General features: G+C 34.6%; 1 protein-coding gene across 11 annotated transcripts in view; it reads right to left on the reverse strand.

Moving 5' to 3' along the window:
• Nucleotides 1-23,466, reverse strand: part of NEK1 (NIMA related kinase 1) — a 117,043-nt gene that overhangs the window by 77,357 nt on the left and 16,220 nt on the right. For all 11 annotated transcript variants that reach the window (XM_045576397.1, XM_045576396.1, XM_036424101.2 and 8 more), the window contains 7 exons: nt 21,647-21,730; nt 18,506-18,573; nt 18,294-18,380; nt 15,252-15,306; nt 12,491-12,691; nt 7,202-7,262; nt 533-684 (listed from right to left, as the gene is read on the reverse strand). In XM_045576397.1, the coding sequence (XP_045432353.1) occupies nt 533-684; nt 7,202-7,262; nt 12,491-12,691; nt 15,252-15,306; nt 18,294-18,380; nt 18,506-18,573; nt 21,647-21,730 (708 nt within the window). The remainder of the gene's footprint in view (nt 1-532; nt 685-7,201; nt 7,263-12,490; nt 12,692-15,251; nt 15,307-18,293; nt 18,381-18,505; nt 18,574-21,646; nt 21,731-23,466) is intronic.

Consider the following 23,466-nt stretch of genomic DNA (forward strand, 5'->3'; position numbering starts at 1 on the left):
TAGGGATTACAAAGAAAGTAGTGATCAAGTGAAAGAGCTGTACAACAGTGTGGTCAGAGACAAGCCAGACTTTAGTGCAAGAGCAGTGAGGGCAATCTTTAGATTAGAATACAAGGAATTTTGCTGACAAATGCACTATAAGTGGGCTTTGTGGATGTATATACCGGCTTGTGAATTCTCAAATACAAAAATTTCCCAGATTTTTATCAAGCATATCACAGATTTTTACTTGTTTTATGCACACACACACCAATGGCTCTGCTTAGGTTGTTTAAAAAATTATTTTATTTATAGCATCACTTTCTTTTTAATGTGCGAACTACTTTGGTTAATATATCTACTTAATGTTTCTTTATGACTTCTGTTAAGTCTTCTTGGTCTTGGAAGACTGGTGAAGCAGAGAACAGCAATGGTCTTTAGTAACTAAGTAAAAACAATCCTATGAATGTCAAGATAATGGAACTGAGCTGCAATTAAAAAAAAGGTCAAAGTGAATTTGTTACTAATGACACAGTTTGTAACATGATCATACCTGTTTATTTTTTTGGAGTGGCTTCTTTTCATGTAATTTTTTCTCTCCATATTTCTTATATGTTAAAGGCACTCCATATTTAGCAGCAGGCTTTGTAATTTGCTGAGCAGACACAACAGAAGCCAAACTTTGTCCTGAGGCAGGTCTTTTAGCTACATGAAAAGATAAAAATAATTTTTCCAGAGTTCTATATGTTAATCTTTAATTTCAAAATTCTTCAAGGTAGAACTTTTTCATTTTTATAATCATAAAAAGTATGTAAAGTTTTCATTAAACATATAATTCCTTAGTACATGTCAATGCCTTCATTATAACTATCTTTCTAAAACTACTTTTAGAAAGAAGCAAAAGTCACATTCCTATAAGATGCTGAAATTTCTCATATAAAAGAAGTACATCCCTAAAATTGACTATGGATGATCAGTGCACCTATCTGTGAATATTCTAGAAAGCACTGAACTCCAGGCTTTAATTGAGTGAACTGAACCGTATGTGAATTACATCTCAATGAAGCTGTTAAAGATAAATTAAAAAAAACATTCACTGTTTTGGAAGTTACTTTCAAAATCAGAACATAAACTTCAAGAACAACTGTTAAACATTAATTCTATAGCTATGAGCAGCTTATTTCTTCATATACAGTCTGAATGTCTATACTTATAGAATTATTGAAGAACACACACTTTAAAACAATTATTATAGCTAAGGATCCCATGAAACAGATACTTTTAGGTACTCCTGGTGGGAATATAAATTGTTCAAACTATCTAGAGGGCTATCTATGTTAAGAAGAATGTTTATTGAAATCTTCAAAAATTCATCTGGAATAAAAAATAAAAAAAAGACCCCAAATAGCTGCAACAATCCTGAGAAAGAAGAATAAAGTAGGAGGGATCTCAATACCAGATATCAAGCTGTATTGCTAAGCTACTGTTGTTAAAACAGCCTACTACTGTCACAAAAACAGGCCTATAGACCAATAAAATAGAACAGAGAACCTGGAAATCAACCCAAACCACTATTCTCAATTAATACTTGACAAAGGAGGCAAGAACATACAATGAAGTCAAGACAGTCTCTTCAATAAATGGTGCTGGGAAAATTGGACAGATACATGCAAAAAAAATGAAATCAGACCAACAACTTACATCATACACAAAAATGAACTTAAAACGGCTGAATGACTTAAATGTAAATGGGAAATCATAAAAATCTTAGAAGAATCCATAGGCAGCAAAATCTCAGACAAATGCCAAACTAATATCTTCACAGCTCCTAATGCAATAGAAACTAAAAAGAAAATAAACAAATGGGACTACATCAAAATAAAAAGTTTCTGCACAGAAAAGAAACCAACAAAATAAGAAAGCCCACTGCATGGAAGAACATATTTGCCAATGTTATCACCGATAAGGGTTTAATCTCCAACATTTATAGGGAACTCATACAACTTAACAAAAGGAGGATAAAAACGCAATCAAAAAATGGGCAACGGACCTAAGTAGATACTTTTCAAAAGTGGACATAAAGAAAGCCAAGAGACATATGAAAACATGCTCAAAGCCACTAATCATATGAGAGATACAAATCAAAACAACAGTGAGGTACCATCTCACACCTGTCAGAATGACTATAATCAACAAATGACAAGTACTGGTGAGGATTCCGAGAAAAAGGAACCTTTGTGCACTGCTGGTAGGAATGCATAATGGTACAGCTGACCCACAGGTTGAGAACCGCTGCTGTAGAGCCTAAGACCACCAGAAAACACAGATATTTACATTATGATTCATTAACAGTAGCAAAATTAGTTATGAAGTAGCAACAAAAATAATTTTATGGTTGGGGTCACCACAACATTGAGGAACTGTATTAAAGGGTCATGGCATTAGAAAGGTTGAGAACCACTGGCCTAAGTGATCACACCTATCAGAATGGCTATCATTAATAAATCAACAAATGACAAGCGCTAGTGAGGATGCAGAGAAAAAAGAACGCTTGTGCACTGCTAGTGGGAATGCAGACTGATGCAGCCACTGTGGAGAATAGTATGGAGTTTCCTCAAAAAACTAAAAATGGAACTTCCATTTGACCCAGTGATCCCTCTTGTAGGAACATATCCCAAGAAACTGAAAACACCAATCAGAAAGGATATATGAATCCCTTTTTTCACAGCAGCACAATTTACCATAGCTAAGATTCTGAAACAGATGAGTGGATTAATAAACTGTGGTACAACACAATGAAATACTACATTGCTGTAAAAAGGAAGGAACTCCTACCATTTGCAACAGCATGGATGGACCTAGAGAGCATTATGATAAGCAAAATAAGTCAGTCAGAGAAAGATATTTCAATAAATATCCCATGATCTCACTCATTTGTGGAATATAATGAACAATATAAATTGATAAACAAAAATAGATCCAGAGACAGAAAAGCATAAATCAGATGCTCAAACCTCAGAGGGAAGGCATGGGAGGGTGGGGGTAAGGGAGAGAGATCAACCAAAAGACTTGTATCCATGCATATAAGCCTAACCAATGGACACAGACACCAGGGTAGTGAGGGCATTAGGAGGGAGGTAGAGGGGATAAGGGTACATATGTAATACCTTAATCAATAAAGAAAGAATAAAAGCCCTAACCGATTTGGCTCAGTCGATAGAGCATTGGCCTGTGGACTGAAGGGTCCCAGGTTCAATTCCAGTCAAGGGCAGGTACCTTGGCTGCAGGCACACATCCCCAGTAGAGAGTGTGCAGGAGGCAGCTGATCGATGTTTCTCTCTCATCAGTGTTTCCAACTCTCCATCCCTCTCCCTTCCTCTCTGTAAAAAAACCAATAAAAAATATATTTTTTTAAAAAAAAGGAAAAAAGGAAGAATGTTTAAGAATAGACTTTAAAGAAATAGAGAAACAAAAATTTATACATAAGGATAAACCCTGAGGCATTATGTATTAAACTCTTTTTTTATTAAATTATTATCTGTGTACATATTTTAACATTATTGAAGCCTAGACAAGGTTCACTCTTAGGACAATGATACATTCAAGAAAAACTGTTAAACTAACGTAACTAAAAGAAAAGCCTACTATTTTCATCTTCCAAAGATATTACAGGAGGTCAAAGAGTATAGTCTATATCAACAGCTTCCCCAAACCCTCTTTCCTCTATTTTCCACATCTATTAAGCCACCTCTCTGATCAAAATGCCCCACATCCTAAGTAGCAGCTTGCTTTCTGCTTCTTCCAGCCTGCTATCTCAGGATCTTACCATGTGATAAGTCAATTTAAATCAATCTCTTCTAACAAGTATTCTTCCTTTTTAGGAAGGGAAAGGAGGGAAAAAAATTAACCAATAGTTCACAATGAAATGTCACCAGTAAAATCAGTTCTTCAAAGAATATTTAGCTGTATTAGAAAATGATCATCATAATAATTTAAAAGAAACAAATCTTTGTTTATAACACAACCCCAATTTTCAATTGTTATACATGTGTTATTATAGGAAAAAACACAAATATAACAATATGTGCTAAGATTTGAGTTTTTGTAGTTGTTACTCCTCAGCAGAGGATCTTTTTTTCATTGATTTTTATAGTGAGTGGAAGGGAGGGAGGATGGGGGAGAGAGAAACATTGATTTGCCTCCTGTACTCACCCTAATAGGAGCCATGGGTCAAACCTGCAACCCAGGTACATATCCTTGACTGGGAATTGAACCTGCAACCCTTCTGAGCACAGGCCAACACTCTAAGCATTCAGCAACACCAGCCAGGGCAAGATTCGAGTTAGTTTTTATTTTCTTCTTTTAATTTTTATAAGGAATACATATTATTCAAGTAACTTAATAAACTTTTATAAAAATAAAAAAATAATATCCATTTGATCGGCAGTTTAGAGATTAATAAGTAAGTTGGTTTGAAGAGATGAGATATATAGTATACTAGCATAAGGTTTTCCAAACACATAATCCAAATGTATCCTGACGGAGCTAGGAAATGTGAAAATAAAATTTTCAGAATACAAAGTCATAGAATACAAAGTCATAACATTGTAACCTGGCTACATGTATTAACATCCCCCAAGGACATACTGGGTATGTCAGTAAAGGGACAAGGGGCATAAAAGCATAAAAATGAAGAGTCCCAAAAAACTATATGAACAGTCCCCATTCACTTTCTAAAGAAGAGAATTACTTATCTGATCTCTGAGCATTTCTCAGACTCAGAGACAAAGCTATTAGTAGGATAAAGAATATAAGGCATTGGAGTCCACCAAATATTTATAGGCCCATCAGCAATACAACTCCTATTTTAGTCCCATGCTATTAAACATTTCATCCATCCAACTGTTCTTACAACAAAATAACTTTCTAATTCCTACGCAGGCTTACCCATGTGGAAAGAATGTGCTGACATGGTGCATTTCTGGCCTTTGTGACAATGAGGCTTTTAATTCAGATTTGACTTTTCATAGGCTTGACTTTGACTGCAAAGAGAGATGTGCTGATTTTGCTGTCTGTCCTTGTGAATTTTATTTAGAGTGAATTGATTTGCCAGGAACTGACAGTCTCTGCACACTGAGAGGATGAGTCAGGAGTCTTTCAGGAGAGCTAAGTATAACTAGCCTTCCTGGGGAAACCACCACACCACTTCCAGCTTATCAGGACCCAGTTTCAGGATAGAGCATTCATTTTTATTAATCTGCTCACACTCAAAATGGAGTAAAAGAGGAAAAACATTATGTTTGAAAAGCAATGTACTCGCCCTGGCCATTGGTGCACAGTGGTTAGAGAGTCGGTCTTCGCAGGACACGGGTTCAATTCCTGGCCAAGGGCATGTACCTGGGTTTGATTCACCCACCCCTATGAGAGTACAGGCAACCAATCAATGTGTCTTTCTCATGTTGATGGTTTGTTTTTTTTCTCCTCTCTCTCTCCCCCCTCACCCCTTTCTCCTCCCTTCCACACTCTGGAAAAAATATCCTTGGGTGAGGATTTACAAAAAAAAAAGAAAAGAAAGAAAAACAATATACTCTTCAAATCTTAAATAATGTCCACTAATTTTAGAAATCCATTCTGAAGTCATTCTATATGCAAAAAATATTTTTCCTCTCACACAAATATATGCATATACATATGCATGGTATAAAAACCATACCCACAATGCTACAAATATTCTACTGTTGATGGTCACATTTAAAAAAATTATCCTTGATAAAGTATCTAACTTCACATTAATTTATTTGTTAAATTATAGAATATAAAGTATTTCTCAAAATATATGTACACACTTAGTTAAGACACTTTAATTACATATCACCTAAGCATTTGATAAAGACAGAAATTTTCCAAACAGATGACACTTGATACGTTTATTTTTTCATTTAAAATATTTATTTTACATCCATGGAACCTAGACCAAGCCTCCCAGTGAAACCTAACAAAAGGCCTCTGTACAGATCATCATATCATGTGCTCCTTGGCCTCACTGCAGGTTTCACTCAGTGTGGATGTGCTGGCTTAAAAAACTCTATCTCGTTAACTGAATAGAAACCCATCACCGAATGACAACCAGAGAAGAAACAGAACTGCCATTGAAGTGGTCATTAAAATAGCTAGTCCACCAAAGAACTTGTGTGCATATATGCATAGCCCATGAACACAGACAATAGTGTAGTCAAGGCCTGGGGTGGGGCTGGAACAGGAAGGAAAATAGGGGACATCTGTAATATCAACAATAAAAATAAACTTAAAAAAATAACAATTAGTCTGCATTTAATGCATATTAACCAACTCACCAACACAATTTCAGTACAGTGTCTTAAAGCAGTTTTTGGTCATGAAATATAGTAAGACATTGATCAGGCTTTATTTGTTTATCTACAGGCATTTCTTAAATCATAGGAACACCCTACATTTCCAGGAAATGTTTAATACATCATCCATGGATGGCATTGCTTACAGCCAATGATCTGCAGTCATCATAGACCACTGTGCACAGCTGGTGTTGCACACACTGACAAAGGGCGACAGAAGTTGCCTACATTTACAGGGTCTTACAGAAACACTCAGCGAAAGTCATACCTGAGTGTGGTGATAATGTCAGGACACTGGACTTGTACTGACTATGATATTCAGAAAGCTTGGCTTCTGTTTAGGAGGCTGACAGTACAGTACTAACAGTATACCAAGTTATAAACTGACTCTTAATTTTTTCCTCCTCCACTATCATTTATTAATTCTTAAAAAAATTTTTTTAGCTATAGTACAAGGAACAATATTATATTTAGTTTCAGGTATACAATCTGGTGATTAGAGATTTATATAATTTACAAAGTGGTCACCCCAATAAATCTAATATCCACCTAGCACCATACATAGTTATGATATTATTGATTATATTCTCTATGTTGTAATTTACATCTAAGACAGATTTCATTTAACTAAGGCAGACAAAAAATAAAAATTTTGAGATTAATCAGAAGGCATTATATAATATATCATATCATAAATAATTTATGCATTTCATCTGGATTAAATTTATCTGTAATTATACCAATTTATTGTGTCTACATATATCTCTAGTAAAATTAGTAAATACTACCACTTAGTATAATTAGTATATTAATATACTAATTATTGAAAACAGGTTAAAGAATTCATTTACCTGGTATAGGCTGTGCTCCAATTTTGGAAAATGTTTTTAGACAAAATTCTTCTGCAATAAGCTTAGATTGAAAGAGAGGGGAAAGTAAAAAAAAAAAAATACATTAATAACTGCATTTTTTCCTTCCTCAATCACATAATTCATTCATCAAATTCCTCTTATGCTCACTGTTTCCCAATCTTACCAATTTATTTTTACTTCTCCAAACAAGCTTTTTTCCAAATTAACCTAATTTGGAGGCCCGCACATACTGCTTACTGTACTATAGCAATTTAACACAACTACCTCCTATCTGAAATAATCTCTATATTCTATGTGTATCATATCCCTTATTTACTTCAAAACTGACAATTACTTCATTAACCCCTTCTCAGATTAACCTCTTAGTTATTTCAACTTAACTCTGAATTTTCTCAGCATCTCTAATAAGTTTTCACTCTTATCAATATATAACTGTAAACATTATTGGCTAATATTTAAATATTCTAACAAAATTTAACAAGTGTCTCTTTTTTTGTTGTTGTTGCTGTTAATCCTCACTTGAGGATATTTTCTCTTCTTCTTTTTTCCCCTAAAGCCAGAGGTTTACTGATTTATATTTATTTTTTATAATCCTCACCCAATGATATTTTTCTATTGATTTTTAGAGAGAACAGGAGGGGTAGAGACAGAGACAGAAAGACACAGAGAGAGACATTGTTTGGTTGCCTTCTGCACACACTCCGACCAGGGCCAGGGATCAAGCCTGCTACCAAGGTATATGCCCTGGGCCAGAATTGAACCTGGGACCCTTCAGTCCACGCGCCAACACTCTATCCATTGAGCCAAACTGGCTAGGGCCAGAGGTTATTTTTTCCATGGATTTTTTTAGAGAGGGTGGAAGGGAGTAGGGAAAGAGGGAGGGAACAAGGAAGAGGGAGAAAGAGAATGGAAGGAAGGGGACGGGAAGAGAAGGAGGGAGGAAGGAAAAGAGAGAGAAAGAAACATCAATGTGAAGAGACACACTGAATGGCTGCCTATTGAACCTGCAACCCAGGTACGTGCCCTTGAATGGGAATCGAACCCAAAATGTTTTGGTGTGCAGGCCAACACTCTAGCCACTGAACAACACCCAACACCAGCCAGGGCAAAAAGTGTCTCTTTTTATTATTACTAAAATATTCTATGAATATTTTATGAACATATTTTGGGAAGCAACAATCATTAGTATTGTCTGCAGGTAATTTTTTCCTCCTTACTACATTTGTTCCCCCTCTTTAAGTACAAACTATTACACCAACAAAGACTTAACTCAATTTAAGCCTGCTCTTTTTTCTTACTGGGTGGCAGAAGCAAGTTAACTTTTTTTTTTTCCCCCCCAAGAGAAATGAACGATGGTGGATAAACTATTCCTACAGTGGCAGTAGACCAGAAGCTCCAACAGGCAAAAACTGTAACAGATCCTTTCCCAGCAAGGATCTCCCTAAAGCAGTTCTCAAAGTCTCATACCAGCAGAGTCAGCATCACCAGGAAAGTCTTAAATTTGCACCTTCTCAGGCTCCACCTCTGAATGTGCTTTACCAACTCCAGGCTGCTCCATATTGGGTAATTTCTCCCATTGTTTGAATTTGATTCATTCTTTTCCACAGTGTGAATGCAAATATGAATTGAGAGATGGGGCATGTAGACTCCAAGAAAACTCTGGAATCCCTATGCTGTTGCTGTCTAATAGAATTGCTACTCATATGTAGCTATTTAGATTAAATTTTTAAATAAATATAATTTGATTTGAAATTCAGCTCCTTAGTCACAACCAGTCACATTTTAAATGCTGACTAAGCACATATGTCTAGTGGCTACAAAGCTGGATAATGCAGATACAAAACACTTCATCATCACAGAAAGTGATGTACAGCACTCGATGGAATACCTAGTGAAGCAGAGCTTACTCATGACTTGTCAAGCCACACCCAGGAAGAAGTTTCTAGAGTGTGCAAGATTGAGAAGTATAATACTGAAAATAGTTAATAAGTTTCAGTAAAGCTCATAACCTGTTTGAAAGTTAAAGCCTTAAAAAATGTATCAAGCTTTCTCACTAGAATACTTAACAAGTGATATTACAGTCATGCATCACATAATGTTTCTGTTTCCCCTCAACGACAGACCACATATGTGACGGTGATTACCAGTTTGCCTAGGTGTGAAGTAGGCTATGTAATCTAGGTTTGCGTACTCTTACGATGTTCACACAATGACAAAATTGCCTTAACAATGCATTTCTTAGAACATACATCAGTGGTTAACGACACACAACTATACACCAGAAAATAAGTCTGAAGAACAAAAGACTATGAAAGCTCAGTGGTGCTTAAATAGCAAAAGGGGCTAAGTATATATTAAACATGTAATGTCAAATACTCCATTTATTAATAATCACAATCTGTCCTTTTCTCTTTCCATATTATAAGTTCTACATAAATCAGGATTGACTATTTTCTTTTATTGCTGGTGAGTTGAATTCCAGTGCTTCAGCTTTGAGACTATATGTCCTAACTGCTCGTATTGAGGGAAAGAAACCTTAGCAAGATTAAATGAAGTCATTCTTTCTTCTTTAGTACTTGCCAAAAAATAATAGTACATTGCATCATAAAACTGTCCTTGAAAATGTTATTGATAACAAAGGAGTCTCATAAATGACACCTACATTTCAGAGACTGTTGCTGTATCCTATACAAGTAAATTTTAACCTTCAAGTTTTAATTGGCTTTCTTACTTACTAATACATTCTCCTGGTAGTAATAAATACACATCTCTGCTTTGTGAAGAGTATTTGTTCACAGTGATGTTCTGTTAAGCCAGAATATATATGGTACTTCCCTCACCTCTCATAAGCATACAAAAGTAATAAAACTATGATTTTGCTAAATGTCTAATTATAGAAGAGTTTAATAGTGATCACTTAAATTGACAAATAGCACACAAAACATGTAATGTAGAATAATTCCAGTTTCAGGTGATCATACTTATATTAATAACTTATGCTAACTGACTTGCTATAAATTTTTCTAAGTCCTGTCAGATTAAAATTCAATTCAACTGAACAAATATTTATTATGCACCTATATGCAAGTTCTACAGAAAATATAAACCAATAATCTATTATAGTTATATGACCAAAGAACAATGAGTCCCAATCATTTTCTATCAAATTATAATAATATAAATTATAGTAATATACTTATATTAAAATAATATATTAATAATACTGAATATATATTGAATGCATTGAACACTTAGTAAGCACTTTACATGCATTATCACTTTAAATTCTCATAACAACCTCATGATGGAGATATATTAATAACCCTATTGTTCACAAATGAGGAAAGTGAGGCACAGAAAGGTTTAATAATTTTATAGTTAGAAATCTAAGAAGACAGAAAGTAGAAAGGTTGTTGCCAGGCACTAGGGATTGAAAGATGGGGAATAATTGGTTAATGGGTAAAAAGTTTGCTCTACAGGGTGCTAAATGGTGATGATGGCTGCATAGCACCATGAACATATTTAATACCACTGAACTGTGCACCTAAACATAGTTAAGATAATAAATTTTATGTTATGTATATTTTACCACAGTAAAAAAATTGGAAAATTTTTTTACTGTGGTAAAATATATATACTAGAGGTCCGGTGCACAAATTCATGTGAGGTCCCTTGGCCTGGTCTGCAGGATCGGGCTGAAACTGGCTCTCCAACATCCCCTTAGGGATCCTGGATTGTGAGAGAGCACAGACCAGGCCGAGGGACCACACCAGTCACGATCAGAGCCAGGGAGAGACATAGGAGGTTGGCCAGCTGGGGAGGGATGGTGGGAGGGCTCCAGGGCATGCCCGGCCTGTCTTGCTCAGTCCTCATCAGCCAGACCCCAGCAGCAAGCTAACCTAAGAGTCGCAGCATCTGTCCCCTGGTGATCAGTGCACGTCATAGCAACTGGTCAGCCAGTCAACTGTCTGCTCCCTGGTGGTCAATGCACATCATAGGGAGCAGTTGAATGGCCTTAGCAATATCAAAAGCATATTACGCTTTGATTGGTTGAACTGACAACCGGACAACCAGACACTTAGCCTAGAGGCTTTTATTATATAGGATGATCTTCATCCAGTTCCTGGCACATAGTTCCTAAAAGCTTGGAATTTCCTAACTGTTAAGTGCACAACAGTGTCTTTTGTTATTTATCACAGGCTGCCTTTACCACATCTGAATTTTAGTTAATAAAGTGACCTTAAGGCCTGGTTGGTGTAGCTCAATGGTTGAGCATCAACCTAGGAACCAGAAGGTCACGGTTCGATTCCTGGTCAGGGCACATGACTGGGTTTCGGGCCTGATCCCTAGTGTGGGGCATACAGGAAGCAGCCAATCAATGACTCCCTCTCATCATAGATGCTTCTATCTCTTTCTCCCTTTCTCTCTAAAAGCAATAAAAAAAATATTTTTTTAAAGTGACCTTGAGGATAGAGGCTGGTTGACAGAGAAACCCACCAAGTGATTAGAAGGTTGGGTTTTTAGTCCCACTCTCCTCTCCAGGAGAGTAAGGTTGGAAATTGAATCACTCACTAAGGGCCTATGGATTAAATCATAGGCCCTTAGTGAGTGATCATGCCTCCATAATGATACTTCCAAAAAAATCCAAATTTGGACTGGTTTGGAGAACTTCCAGGTTGGTAAACATGCCAAGAGGGTGGTAATATCCCAGATCCACAGAGACAGAAGCTCCTGCACTGTGACCCTGCTGGACCTTACCCTATATACCTCTTCCTCTGGCTATTCATCTGCACTCTGTTAATGTCCTGCATAATAAACAGGCAAAGTTTCTCTGCATTTTGTGAGCTGCTCTAGCTAATTAATTGAACCCAAGAAGGGGAACCTCTGATTGGTCAGAACACAAGTGACAACCTGGGCTTGTAGTAACTTAAGAGGGGCAGTTTTGTTGGACTGAGGGATGAGGCTATCTCCAGGTGTAGTGCCATTTGTGATCAACAGTTAAGGATTAAGTGTTAAGAGGAGACACAGAATGAATGTGTTCCCTCCTAGAGACTGACTGAAAAGCAAATAGGGAAGGGAAGTTACACAGGAATGGAAAGAAAAGTGATCCCAGAACTGTTTGAAAAAGCACTTCATTTACTGCCCATCTCCCCCTCTCCTCCTTCTGATGTATTTGCTCTCCTCAAAACAGAGGAGGGCATGTTCTACTTAGGCACCATAACCTTACTGTTCAATTTTAATTCTACAGAAAAAGAAAAAAAAACATACCTGAGGTGAGAGAAACTTTTCAATGCGTTTGGCTATAAAACCTTTCTCCAATATGGAGTTGACTGACGGTCTATCCCTAGGATTTCTTTTAAATAACTGAGAGAGCAAACAGCGGAGGTCATAAGAATAATGCAAAGACACAGGTGGAAAAGATCCAGATATTATCTTCAGTACCAGGTTTTTCATGTTGCCAGCTTCAAACTAAAATTCAAAAAAATAAATTAACATAGCTAACACATACATACATTGAAAATGGAAATATCAACAATGACAATAGTTCATTTCCTATCAATATAAAACAGAAATAGAGTCCTCTTCCAAATATTTTAATCACATGTGCTCTCTAGAGCAAGGTTCACTTGGTTATTTATAAATATATTTAAAAGAAAACACCAGTCCTCATAGTACATTATAACTGGCTATAAGAGTTTTAGTTATTGAAAATACTAAGGAATGGGCCAAAACTGGTTTGGCTCAGTGGATAGAGCGTCAACCTGTGGACTGAAAGGTCCCAGATTGGATTCCGGTCAGGGACACGTACCCTGGTTGCGGGCACATCCCCAGTAGGAGATGTGCAGGAGGCAGCTGATTGATATTTCTCTCTCATCAATGTTTCTAGCTCTCTATCTCTCTCCCTTCCTCTCTGTAAAAAAGTCAATAAAACATATTTTTTTAAAAAATACTAAGGGATGGGATATAAGTAATAATTAAATATTTTATAAAAATATAATAATAACGATGAAAATGAACCAACCAACCTGATGGTCTTCATTTAAGACCCGCCTTCTTGTGCTCTTAATGTAGCAATTACAACAAGACATCAATTACAGAACTAAAATATTTTGGGGAAATACAATAAAGTACTAATAAGTTTCCTTTTAAATACTGCTCATTATTTTTTTAAGTGTGTTATGTTCCCAAAAGCTATGGAATCAACAATGCAGAAAATATTCCAAAGTTGTAAGTCATATCAATGGGAATACTAAATATTTTAGTATTAAGCACAATATAAATTTTAACTGAAATTTTAAAAAAATAGACTGGGCAGTTTAAAATTTTAAGATGATTTCATTTGGAGTTTAAATAAATTTAAGCTTTGACATCTCAGCTAAAATAGTATAGAATGCAAAACTTGTTATAAATTAGGCTTTGGTGATTATATCAATTATAATATAGTTCTGTTAAATGTTAAATTCTCTTAGCACATTTCAAATATGTCCTTCAGATTAAAAATTTGAATACAATTCAATTGTATAGAAATATTTATGTACATAAGAAATCCTAAATGCAAAAAGACCTGTTACTCTATCTCTTCAGTACAAAGAATTTTTATCTACCTCTCAACTGACATATTCTTCATAAATAAAGATAAGAGAATTACTTAATTTTATGTGTGTACTTAAGAGTAAACAATTCCAAAATATAGAATAATGTTGATAGCTAAATGTAGATGAAGCAGTGGTGACAGGTAAATGTAAAAAATATTCTGATTTAGACTTAAAATGACTGTCACAGAAAAACTAACCCAGTCTTCTAAATACAAATCCAATAATGACCATCCCATATCATTTTGGCAGTCTGTAATTTTTTTCCTTAAGAAACAAAAGTAAAATCCAAAGCAATACAGTAGGAGAATATGCAAACCTAAAGAAAAAAAGAAAAAAAGAAAGAAAAATACTCCTCAAATAATATCAGGAAATAATAACAGGCCAAAAAACTGCTTATATAACTAAAATTTTCAGGGGAAAAACAAAACAAACTCACTTTATAGATTATGCTAGAAAAAACCTATGATAAAATATTACAAGTAGTCATTACTGGTTGAAAACATTGCTTTTGGTATTTATTTACTTCTTTATATTTTTTATGTATTTTCTTAAGTTTTCTGTAATAAAAACACTTCACTGTTTAAACAATTGGGGAAGAATTTTAAAAAAAACACAAATTCTGCCGGGACCAGTTTGGCTCAGTGGATAGAGCATCGGCCTGCGGACTGAAAGGTCCCGGGTTCGATTCCGGTCAAGGGCATGTACCTTGGTTGCGGGCAAATCCCCAGTGGGGGGTGTGCAAGAGGCAGCTAGTCAATGTTTCTCTCTTGTTGACGTTTCTAACTCTCTGTCCCTCTCAATTCTTCTCTGTGTAAAATCAATAAAATATATTAAAAAAATAAAAAATAAAAATAAATTAAAAAAAAAAAATTCTGAAATGGCAAGTGATTAAAAATGAACCTATTTAGGACAAGGACTTTCCCTTTTGGTGAGGTATGTGCCATGACTAAGAGTCTCAAAAGTGAAATTTTTAAAAACTCTGAATTAAAAGGTATTTAAATTGATTTAAAAAAAAATCCCTTCATAAATATGTTGAAAATATTCCGTAGATAATTCAAAACACAGATAATTTGGTTGTTTTGATAAAAACAGCTAAAATGAAACAAATATAATTTTTTAAGCTAAAATATCAAATTCATATATGAATTTAACATTAAAAGTACAGCAAATTTCTGTCTTTAGAAATAATTTTTCAGAAAAATGTATGATATATGTATTATAAGAACAAATACATAACATGAAGTATGTAATATATGCATACATATTAAGAGAAAATAAATTAAAATTTATACTTGAGAATTTGAAAAGTTTAAAATCTAACAAAGAATTCCTAGTATAAAAGGGTCATCTGAAAGATGGCATATAATTTTTTAAAAACTATTATAGTCACTTTTTGACAAAATTTTTTAAATATTTCAGAAACTTCTACTCACTGCATGTTTAAGTGTGCACATCTCATAAAGGACACATCCCAGAGCCCAAATGTCACTAGGAAACAGAAGAATAACACATTTTTTTAAGTTTCAGATTTTACTTAAAATTTTTTCACTTAAAGAAAACAACACCAGCATGAAAATGCTATGCAAAAATATGTTCCATAAAACATGTCCTTTAAAACTTAAAATTTCAACCATAACCAAGTGATGAAAGTAGCTATCTTAGATTAAGACATTTAATATTTAAAAAAAACAAAATTGGTAAATTTTATGAATATTCCATTGTTATTTTATTTCTATTCAAATACTTTATTCAATAATTTCTAACATGGTAAATCTATACAATGGAATGTTCTGCAGCTGTATAAAAGAAAAAACTCTTACCATTTGCAACAGCATGGATGGACCTAGAGAGCATTATGCTAAGCGAAATAAGCCAGTTAGAGAAAGATAAATATCACATAACGTCATTCATACAGGGAATCTGGCGACCAACGTAAACTAATGAACAAAAATAGACCCAGAGACATAGAAACATCAAATAGACTGTCAAACCGCAGAGGGAAGGCAAGAGAAGGTGGGGGTGGGGGAAATCAAGCAATAAACTCATATTCGTACATGCATAATCCAAGGACACAGGGTTGTGAAGGCTTGGGGAGGGAGCGGGGAGGAGAGGGCAATGGGAGAAAAAAAAGGACATATGGAATACTTTCAACAATAAAAATTTATTAAAAAAAACCATGACTTCTAAAAATATTAAAGTAGGACACTACTACTTTAGATATGAAGAAAATACTAATTTACTAAAATTATATCTCAAATAAACCTGAGAGCCAACTGAAACATTATTTTATTTTACTCTAAAATACTTAGTTATATTATCTTCTTTACATATAATCTCTTTTTTTTTTTCTTTTTCTTAAATATATTTCGTAGGAAAGAACCAAGATGGCAGCATCGATAAACACCTGTACTTGCACCAGCCTACACTGCTTCACACCTGGGCCTCATCTGGGCACTTGCAAACTCAATATAAAGAGGAGGAAATCCGCAGATTTCTCTTTAGTTCCTGCTGGGTGGTCCCAGGCAGTGGCTGACTTTGCAACTCCTAGGAGATCCAAGAGCCAGTGTACCCAGTGATCAGTGTGAGACCATACCAGATAACAGCTCTTCACATCTATAAATGACACACTCAAGGGGCAGACTCAGTGAGCACCAAAGCCCCACTGAAGCAAGTTGTGCTCCATGGGGGCATCTCCTGCACAGCAGCTCTTCCATTGTAGACACAGCTGGTCCTCACAGCCAATTGGCCTGAAGGTCAATTCCTCCCAGTAATACCAATAGCAATCAAGGCTCAACTACTACAAGACTGTGCACAGCCCACATAGGGGTGCACCAAGTGTCCACTTCAGGTGACGGGGGGCTGAAACACTGGGCCCTATAGGACATCTACTACACAAGGCTACTCTATCAACTCAAGGAGACTTAGAAGCTACCCAGGACATAAAAACAAACACAGAGAAGCAGCCAAAATGCAGAAACAAAGAAACATGTCACAAATGAAAGAAATAGAAGAAAGCAAACTCCTGGATATAGTTTAAAACCACAGTTATAAGGTTACTCAAGAATCTTCTAGAAACTTCTTAGGAACTTAGTGAGATCTTCAAAGATCTTAGTGAGAATGCACAAAAAAAAAAAGGGGGGGGGGGGAAGGACCAGTCAGAAATTAAGCATACACTGACTGAAATAAAAAATAATATACAGAGATTCAACAGTAGACTAGAGGATCCCAAGGATCAAGTCAAAATTTTGAAATATGAGGAATCAAAAAAACACCAAACCAGAAAAGAAAAAAAAAATCCAAAAATATGAAGATGGTGTAAGAAGCCTCTGGGACAACTTGAAGTATACCAACATCCAAATTATGGGGGTGCCAGAAGAAGAAAGAGAGCAAGATATTGGAAACCTATTTGAAGAAATAATGACAGAAAACTTCCCCCACCTGGTGAAAGAAACAGACTTATAAGTCCAGTAAGGACAGAGAAGCCCAAACAAGAGGAATCCAAAGAAGACCACACCAAAACACAACATAATTAAAATGCCAAGGGCAAAAGACAAAGAGAGAATATTAAAAGCAGCAAGAGAAAAACAGTTAGTTACCTACAAGGGAGAATCCATAAGACTGTCAGCTGATTTCTCACAAAAACTATGCAGGCCAGAAGGGAGTGGCAAGAAATATTCAAAGTGATGAATAGCAAGAACATACAACCAAGATTACTCTACCAACCAAGATAGCAAAGCTATCAGATAAAGAGCTTCACTAACAAGAAAAAGCTAAAGGAGTTCATCACAACCAAACCAGTATTATATGAAATGCTGAAAGGTATTCTTTAAAAAGAGGAAGAAGAAAAAGATAAAAATAAAAAATTATGAACTAAGTGACAACAAATACTTGTCTATCAACAAGTGAATCTAAACATTAAATGAATAAAAAATCTGATGAACAGAATAAATTGGTGAATGTAACAGAATTATAATTCAGTAGAAAGTTACTATTACAAAGAGAAAGCCCAGAGAAAGCCCTCTATTTCCAAATATAATTTCAATAATAAACTGAATCTTTCTATGGTTCCTTTAGCAAGATAATGAAATAACTTCTTCACAATTCCCCTCATCATATATTTTTTAAAATTGTGTGTGTATAGCTGAAGCTGGTTTGGCTCAGTGGATAGAACATCAGATTGCGAACTGAAAGGTCCCAGGTTCCATTCTGGTCAAGGGTATCTACATTGGTTGTGGGCACATCCCCAGTATGGGGTGTGCAGGAGGCAGCTGGTCGATATTTCTCTCTCATCGATGCTTCTAGCTCTCTATCCCTCTCCCTTCCTCTCTGTAAAAAATAAATAAAATATATGTTTTTAAAAAGTGTGTGTGTATATATTTACATATGTGTATTACTGATTTTAGAATATTCTTAAGGCTAATATAGTATAATGATATAGTTAAAGGAAATATACATGTAACAAATATTTTAAATACCTTTTATTATTGTAAGGTTTGTTTTCACAGATTTCAGGTGACAAGTAGTATGGGGTACCTATGCAAGTTCGAGCCAGTTCCACAGTACTAGAACAAAAAAAGAATTATTGGAGCTTAAATTACTTAAAGATATTAATTATCACATATACATCACCACGAATTTAAACTTTACTAAGAATATATCAAAACAAAGTTTAAAACTGATATGTTACCTATTTAGAACTCTAGCAATTCCAAAATCTCCAAGTTGTATTGTCCCATCTTTGGTTAAAAATATGTTCTATAAAAGTGAGGGGGAAAAAACAAAATTATTATTATAGTTTGGTTCTGAGTCAACTTCTTTTATAAAAATGAATGGGAGTTTTAAAAATGCTAGGATAACTCAACATCCACATGCAAAAGAATGTATACCCATATCTCGTATCATATACAAAAATTAATTCAAAATGAACTCTAGATGTAATATAAGAATTAAAACTCTAAAACTCCTAGAAGAAAATACAGAAGTAAATCTTCACTGGGCTAGGCAACAATTTCTTAGATATGACACCACAATCTGAAGCAAAAAAGAAAAATAGAAACTGGATTTCATCAAAATTTTTAAAATTATTGTACATCAAAGAACACCACAAAACAAGTGACAGCCCACAGAACTGGGGGAAAAAAAATTGTAAATCCTATATCTGACAAGGAATTTGTATCCAGAATAAAAATTTTTACACTTCAATAGCAACAATAAAAGACAAATAACTCAGTTTTAAAATAGGCAAAGCCACATATTATATGTATCTATTTACATCATATGTCCCAAATAAACAAATCCATAGAGACAGAAAGCAGATCTACGTGGAGTAGGGATAGAGAATGATTGCTAATAGGTACAGGTTTTGTTTGTTTTTTGAGTGATAAAAAATCTTCGGGAATTAGAAAGTGGTGAATATTTCACAACCCTAGGAAGATACTAAAAATCATTGAACTATACACTTTAAGTGGGTGGATTTTACGGAATATAAAATCACTAAAGCTTTAAAAATTGAATCCCTACCTCCCCCTCCGTCAACTGTCTAAAACTCCTAAGTAGCATAAATGTAATGAATTAATCTTAAAATTTTCCAAAAATGGAGAGTGGGGCAAGTGGCAAGCAAAATAGGTGAAGTAGATTAAGAGATATAAACTTATAGTAATAAAGTAAGTCATGGGTTGTAATGTACAGCATAGGGAACATAGTAATATTTTAATAACTTTATATGGTGACAGATGATAACTAGACTTGTTGTGATTATTTTGCAATGCATATATCAAATCATGAAGATGTACACCAGAAACTAATAGGATATTGTATACCAATTATTTTTTTTAAAAAGTGCAGACCGCCAAAACCGGTTTGGCTCAGTGGATAGAGCGTCGGTCTGCGGACTGAAGGGTCCCAGGTTCAATTCCAGGCAAGGGCATGTACATTGGTTGCGAGCACATCCCCAGAGGGAGGTGTGCAGAAGGCAGCTGGTTGATATTTCTCACTCATCGATGTTTCTAGCTTTCTATCCCTCTCCCTTCCTCTCTGTAAAAAAAATCAATAAAATATATTTTAAAAATAAAAAATAAGTAAATAAAAATAAAAAATGCAGATCCCTGGGCATGATAAAAAATAAATAAAAATTAAAAAAAAGTAAAACAGTCTGTAGAAGTAGATTAAAATCTTTTTAAATTTCCAATAATTTACCCAATCATTTTGCATTTATAAATACAGAACTCCAATACATTATAAATACAGAACTCCAATACTCTATCAAACAGTGAAGTCAAGATTTTGTGGGATAATCTGAATTAAAAATCCATCTTTATCAGTCAGGAGACTTGAATCAGGCACATGCTCAAAGCCAAAGATGACACAAACTGGGGTTAACAGGGATGGAGTAAAATGGGATGAAATGGGACTAGGTGGCAGGGGGTTGGGAGACAGAAAAAGTGAACTTCTTCTGTTTGGCTTCTCACTATTCATCTTGTGGCTATTAAGTTATAAAGAGGCTGCAGGCCTGAGGTAAGAAGACAGACACTCGGCCCTGACACAGGAAACAAACTTCCTCTGTACTCCCCTTTCTGAAAACTGAGAGAGCTTAAGTGAGACAACCATGGAACCTCTATGCAAAGATGAGTGAGATGTGGGGACAAGCCATACATATGAAGAATATAATGCAAAGAAAATTAGCCCCCCAAAATCATCAGAACATAGATTCGCTCTAGATAGAACTAATTTTTAAAAAAACAGTCCAACAAAAATTTTTAAGAAAAATGTTTAGAAATTGCAAAGATAAATGATGAAGGGATAAATATCAATTTAAAAACAAGACATTATGAAATAATAACCAATCAGAATGTGAAAATCCATTTTAAAACCTTGCCAAGAAAAAATTTATTATTAAAAAAATAGATGAGAGCCCTGGCAGGGTTACTCAGTTGGTTAGAGCATGGTCCCAATATGTCAAGTTTGCATGCTCAATCCTCAGTCAAGGCACATACAAAAATCAACCAATGAATACATAAATAAGTAACAACAAATCAATCTCTCTCTCTTCCTCTCTCTCCCTCCCCTCCTCTCTTTCTCAAATAAATATTAGAAAGTTTTTTAAAAAGTAGATGCAATAAGCACTAGTTTACACAAAATTAAAAAGGTAGGTTGATAAAATTGACCTATAAAATGCAAAAAAGATAGAGATAAAATATTATACAAGATACTTAAAGGATTGGATTAAGAACCTCTATCATGTCTAGAAAAAAAATCGCAAAGACAATCTTGAAGATAGTAACAAGTAATATTTGAAAAAATATAGTTAAACATTTTCCATAACATTTCCTGAGAAATACACATTCCCAGAACAAAATTACACAGCATAATAAATAAAAGCTGATCCTCATAAATGTGCAACACTGAAATTTCAAAACAGAAATGGAGAGAATATCCTAAAATCTTCCAGAGAGAAGAAAGAAGGGTAAAAATTATGGCTTTAAATTCCTAAACAGCAACTAGAAGTCAAGTGACAAGTGAGTGATATCTTCAAAATTCTATAGGGAAACAATTTCCAATCTAGAAATTTATATCCAATTATCTTTGCCTTCCACACATACATTTTTAAAAATATTTTTCTGTTATAATGAGAAAGCAAATCAATATATAGGAAGATATAGGAAGTAGGCAGGAGGCCTAAAACTAGATACTGGTGAAGACTTCTAGGATTAAAGAGAGAAAACAGATAATCTGATTCAGATTGGATTGGGTTCAAAAATTTTGGCTCAAGACAATGCTGGTTCCATGTCCATATCCATTCAGAAGTTACTAGTAAATAAGTGGAACATACCTGTGATTTTATGTCTCGATGAAGAATTTTTCTATCATGTACATGTTTTAGTGCCAAACATATCTGTACAAACCAGTCCAAAATCTAGAGGAGGAAAATGAGAGCTGTCATTTCTTTTAAAATTTACATTTCACAGTGCTCTTTTCTTGAGCACTAAAGGAGTCAAATATGAGTTAAAGGGAACTAAGTCCTTTAAAAAAAATGTAGCTATAATTTATTTTTAATTTGTAGCAACTAACATTTCATAGGTATTCAAGCCAACTGGCACATTAAAGGTAGGTACATACTAACTTTAAAATGTAAGACACTGCTACTATGTCAAAATAAATATGGAAAGAAATTTCTAGAGAGCGGTAAAAATGGAAATTATTTATATTTTATTATAGTATGATAGGCAACTTCTGTTTTTAAGGTGTTTTTTTTTTTATAATGCTTTCTTTAACATAAAATTTATAAGAGGAAAAAAATCAGGGTGAATAGTTGGACAACATCTCTAGCTTTTTTTCTCTTCCCACATTTCCCATACATAAACACATTCTGGAATCAGTCACTTGAAAGTAAAGTTTTAATTTATTCCTCAGATCTAATACAAAAATAATTCCAAGCAGATGGCATTTTGAAATGCAATACACACACACACACACACACACAATAATAGAAGAATACATAGGTTCTCTGATTGAAACAGGACTTTCAAATCATGACACAAACCTCACAAATCACAAGAAATAAGAATGACAAAGTTGACTCTATAAAATTTAAAGCATCTGCATAACAAAAGATATAATCCACTATAATAATTGTATGAGAAAATATCTGCAACATAACTGAAAGATTGCTAATTCTCTAATATGTACAAGTTCTTTCAAATCACTGAGGAAAATACTGGCAGCCAAAATGTGTGTCTCGATTTTCACATGTATATGTGCAAGTATGAAAAAGAAAGCCTGGAATACACCAAACTAAATCTCAGGGACGGAGCAGTGGAAAAGAGGACTTTCCATTTCTGAACTCTAAAATAATTCTGCAATTTACTTTTAAGTTGGTAAAAAGAAAGTTCTATAAAATTTGGAGTTGTGAAATGGCTATCATTATTTGGAGTAAGAAGCACGTTTAAACACTATGTGATTTTGGAAACACTACTAAATCTCTCTTAGATTTCTTAGCTACTAAAAAGAAACTAACTACATTAATTCATGGGTGGTTGTAAGAATTAAAACAGAAAACCAAAAAAAAAAAACCCACAAAAAACAACACACTCCTAGCACAGTACTTCCTCCACTCCCTATGTAAAAGCATATAGTAATTAAAATTAAGAATGGGTGATAATGAGAAACACAATTTAGAGAAAGAAAAAGTCATGAAAAAGAAGACTTAAGTTGGGCTTTAAAAAAAATAGGGGAAAAAAAACAGAATATTAATGAGAGAGTTGGAAGTAAGGTATAATCAAAATAAAAAAATAACCAGAATAAGCACATAGGAGGAAGAATGAGATGTATAAACATGTGTCCCAGTGTATGCTCAATAAATATGTTAAATAGATGAAAAGAATCCACCATTCCTCCTGTGCTTTGGGAGGTTGTCGGTTGAGGCAATGCAGTTACTATATATACAACTAGGAAATGGCCACTGACATGTTCTTAGAAGATAGGTTTTGATCTGTTACAGTGGACTGTATGTCTTTATTGGGCCTCTTTCTCTTCCACTGTATTGAAAATTTGTCTGGAGCTACATGAAGACCAAAAATTGTCAGAGCAGGCCTATTTTAGAAAATGGGCACAACTGGGAAAATATCAAGGAAATAGATGTGCTTTGGAGAT

The sequence above is a fragment of the Pipistrellus kuhlii genome, unplaced genomic scaffold (genome assembly GCF_014108245.1).
Source record: "Pipistrellus kuhlii isolate mPipKuh1 unplaced genomic scaffold, mPipKuh1.p scaffold_m20_p_8, whole genome shotgun sequence".
Classification (NCBI taxonomy): domain Eukaryota; kingdom Metazoa; phylum Chordata; class Mammalia; order Chiroptera; family Vespertilionidae; genus Pipistrellus; species Pipistrellus kuhlii.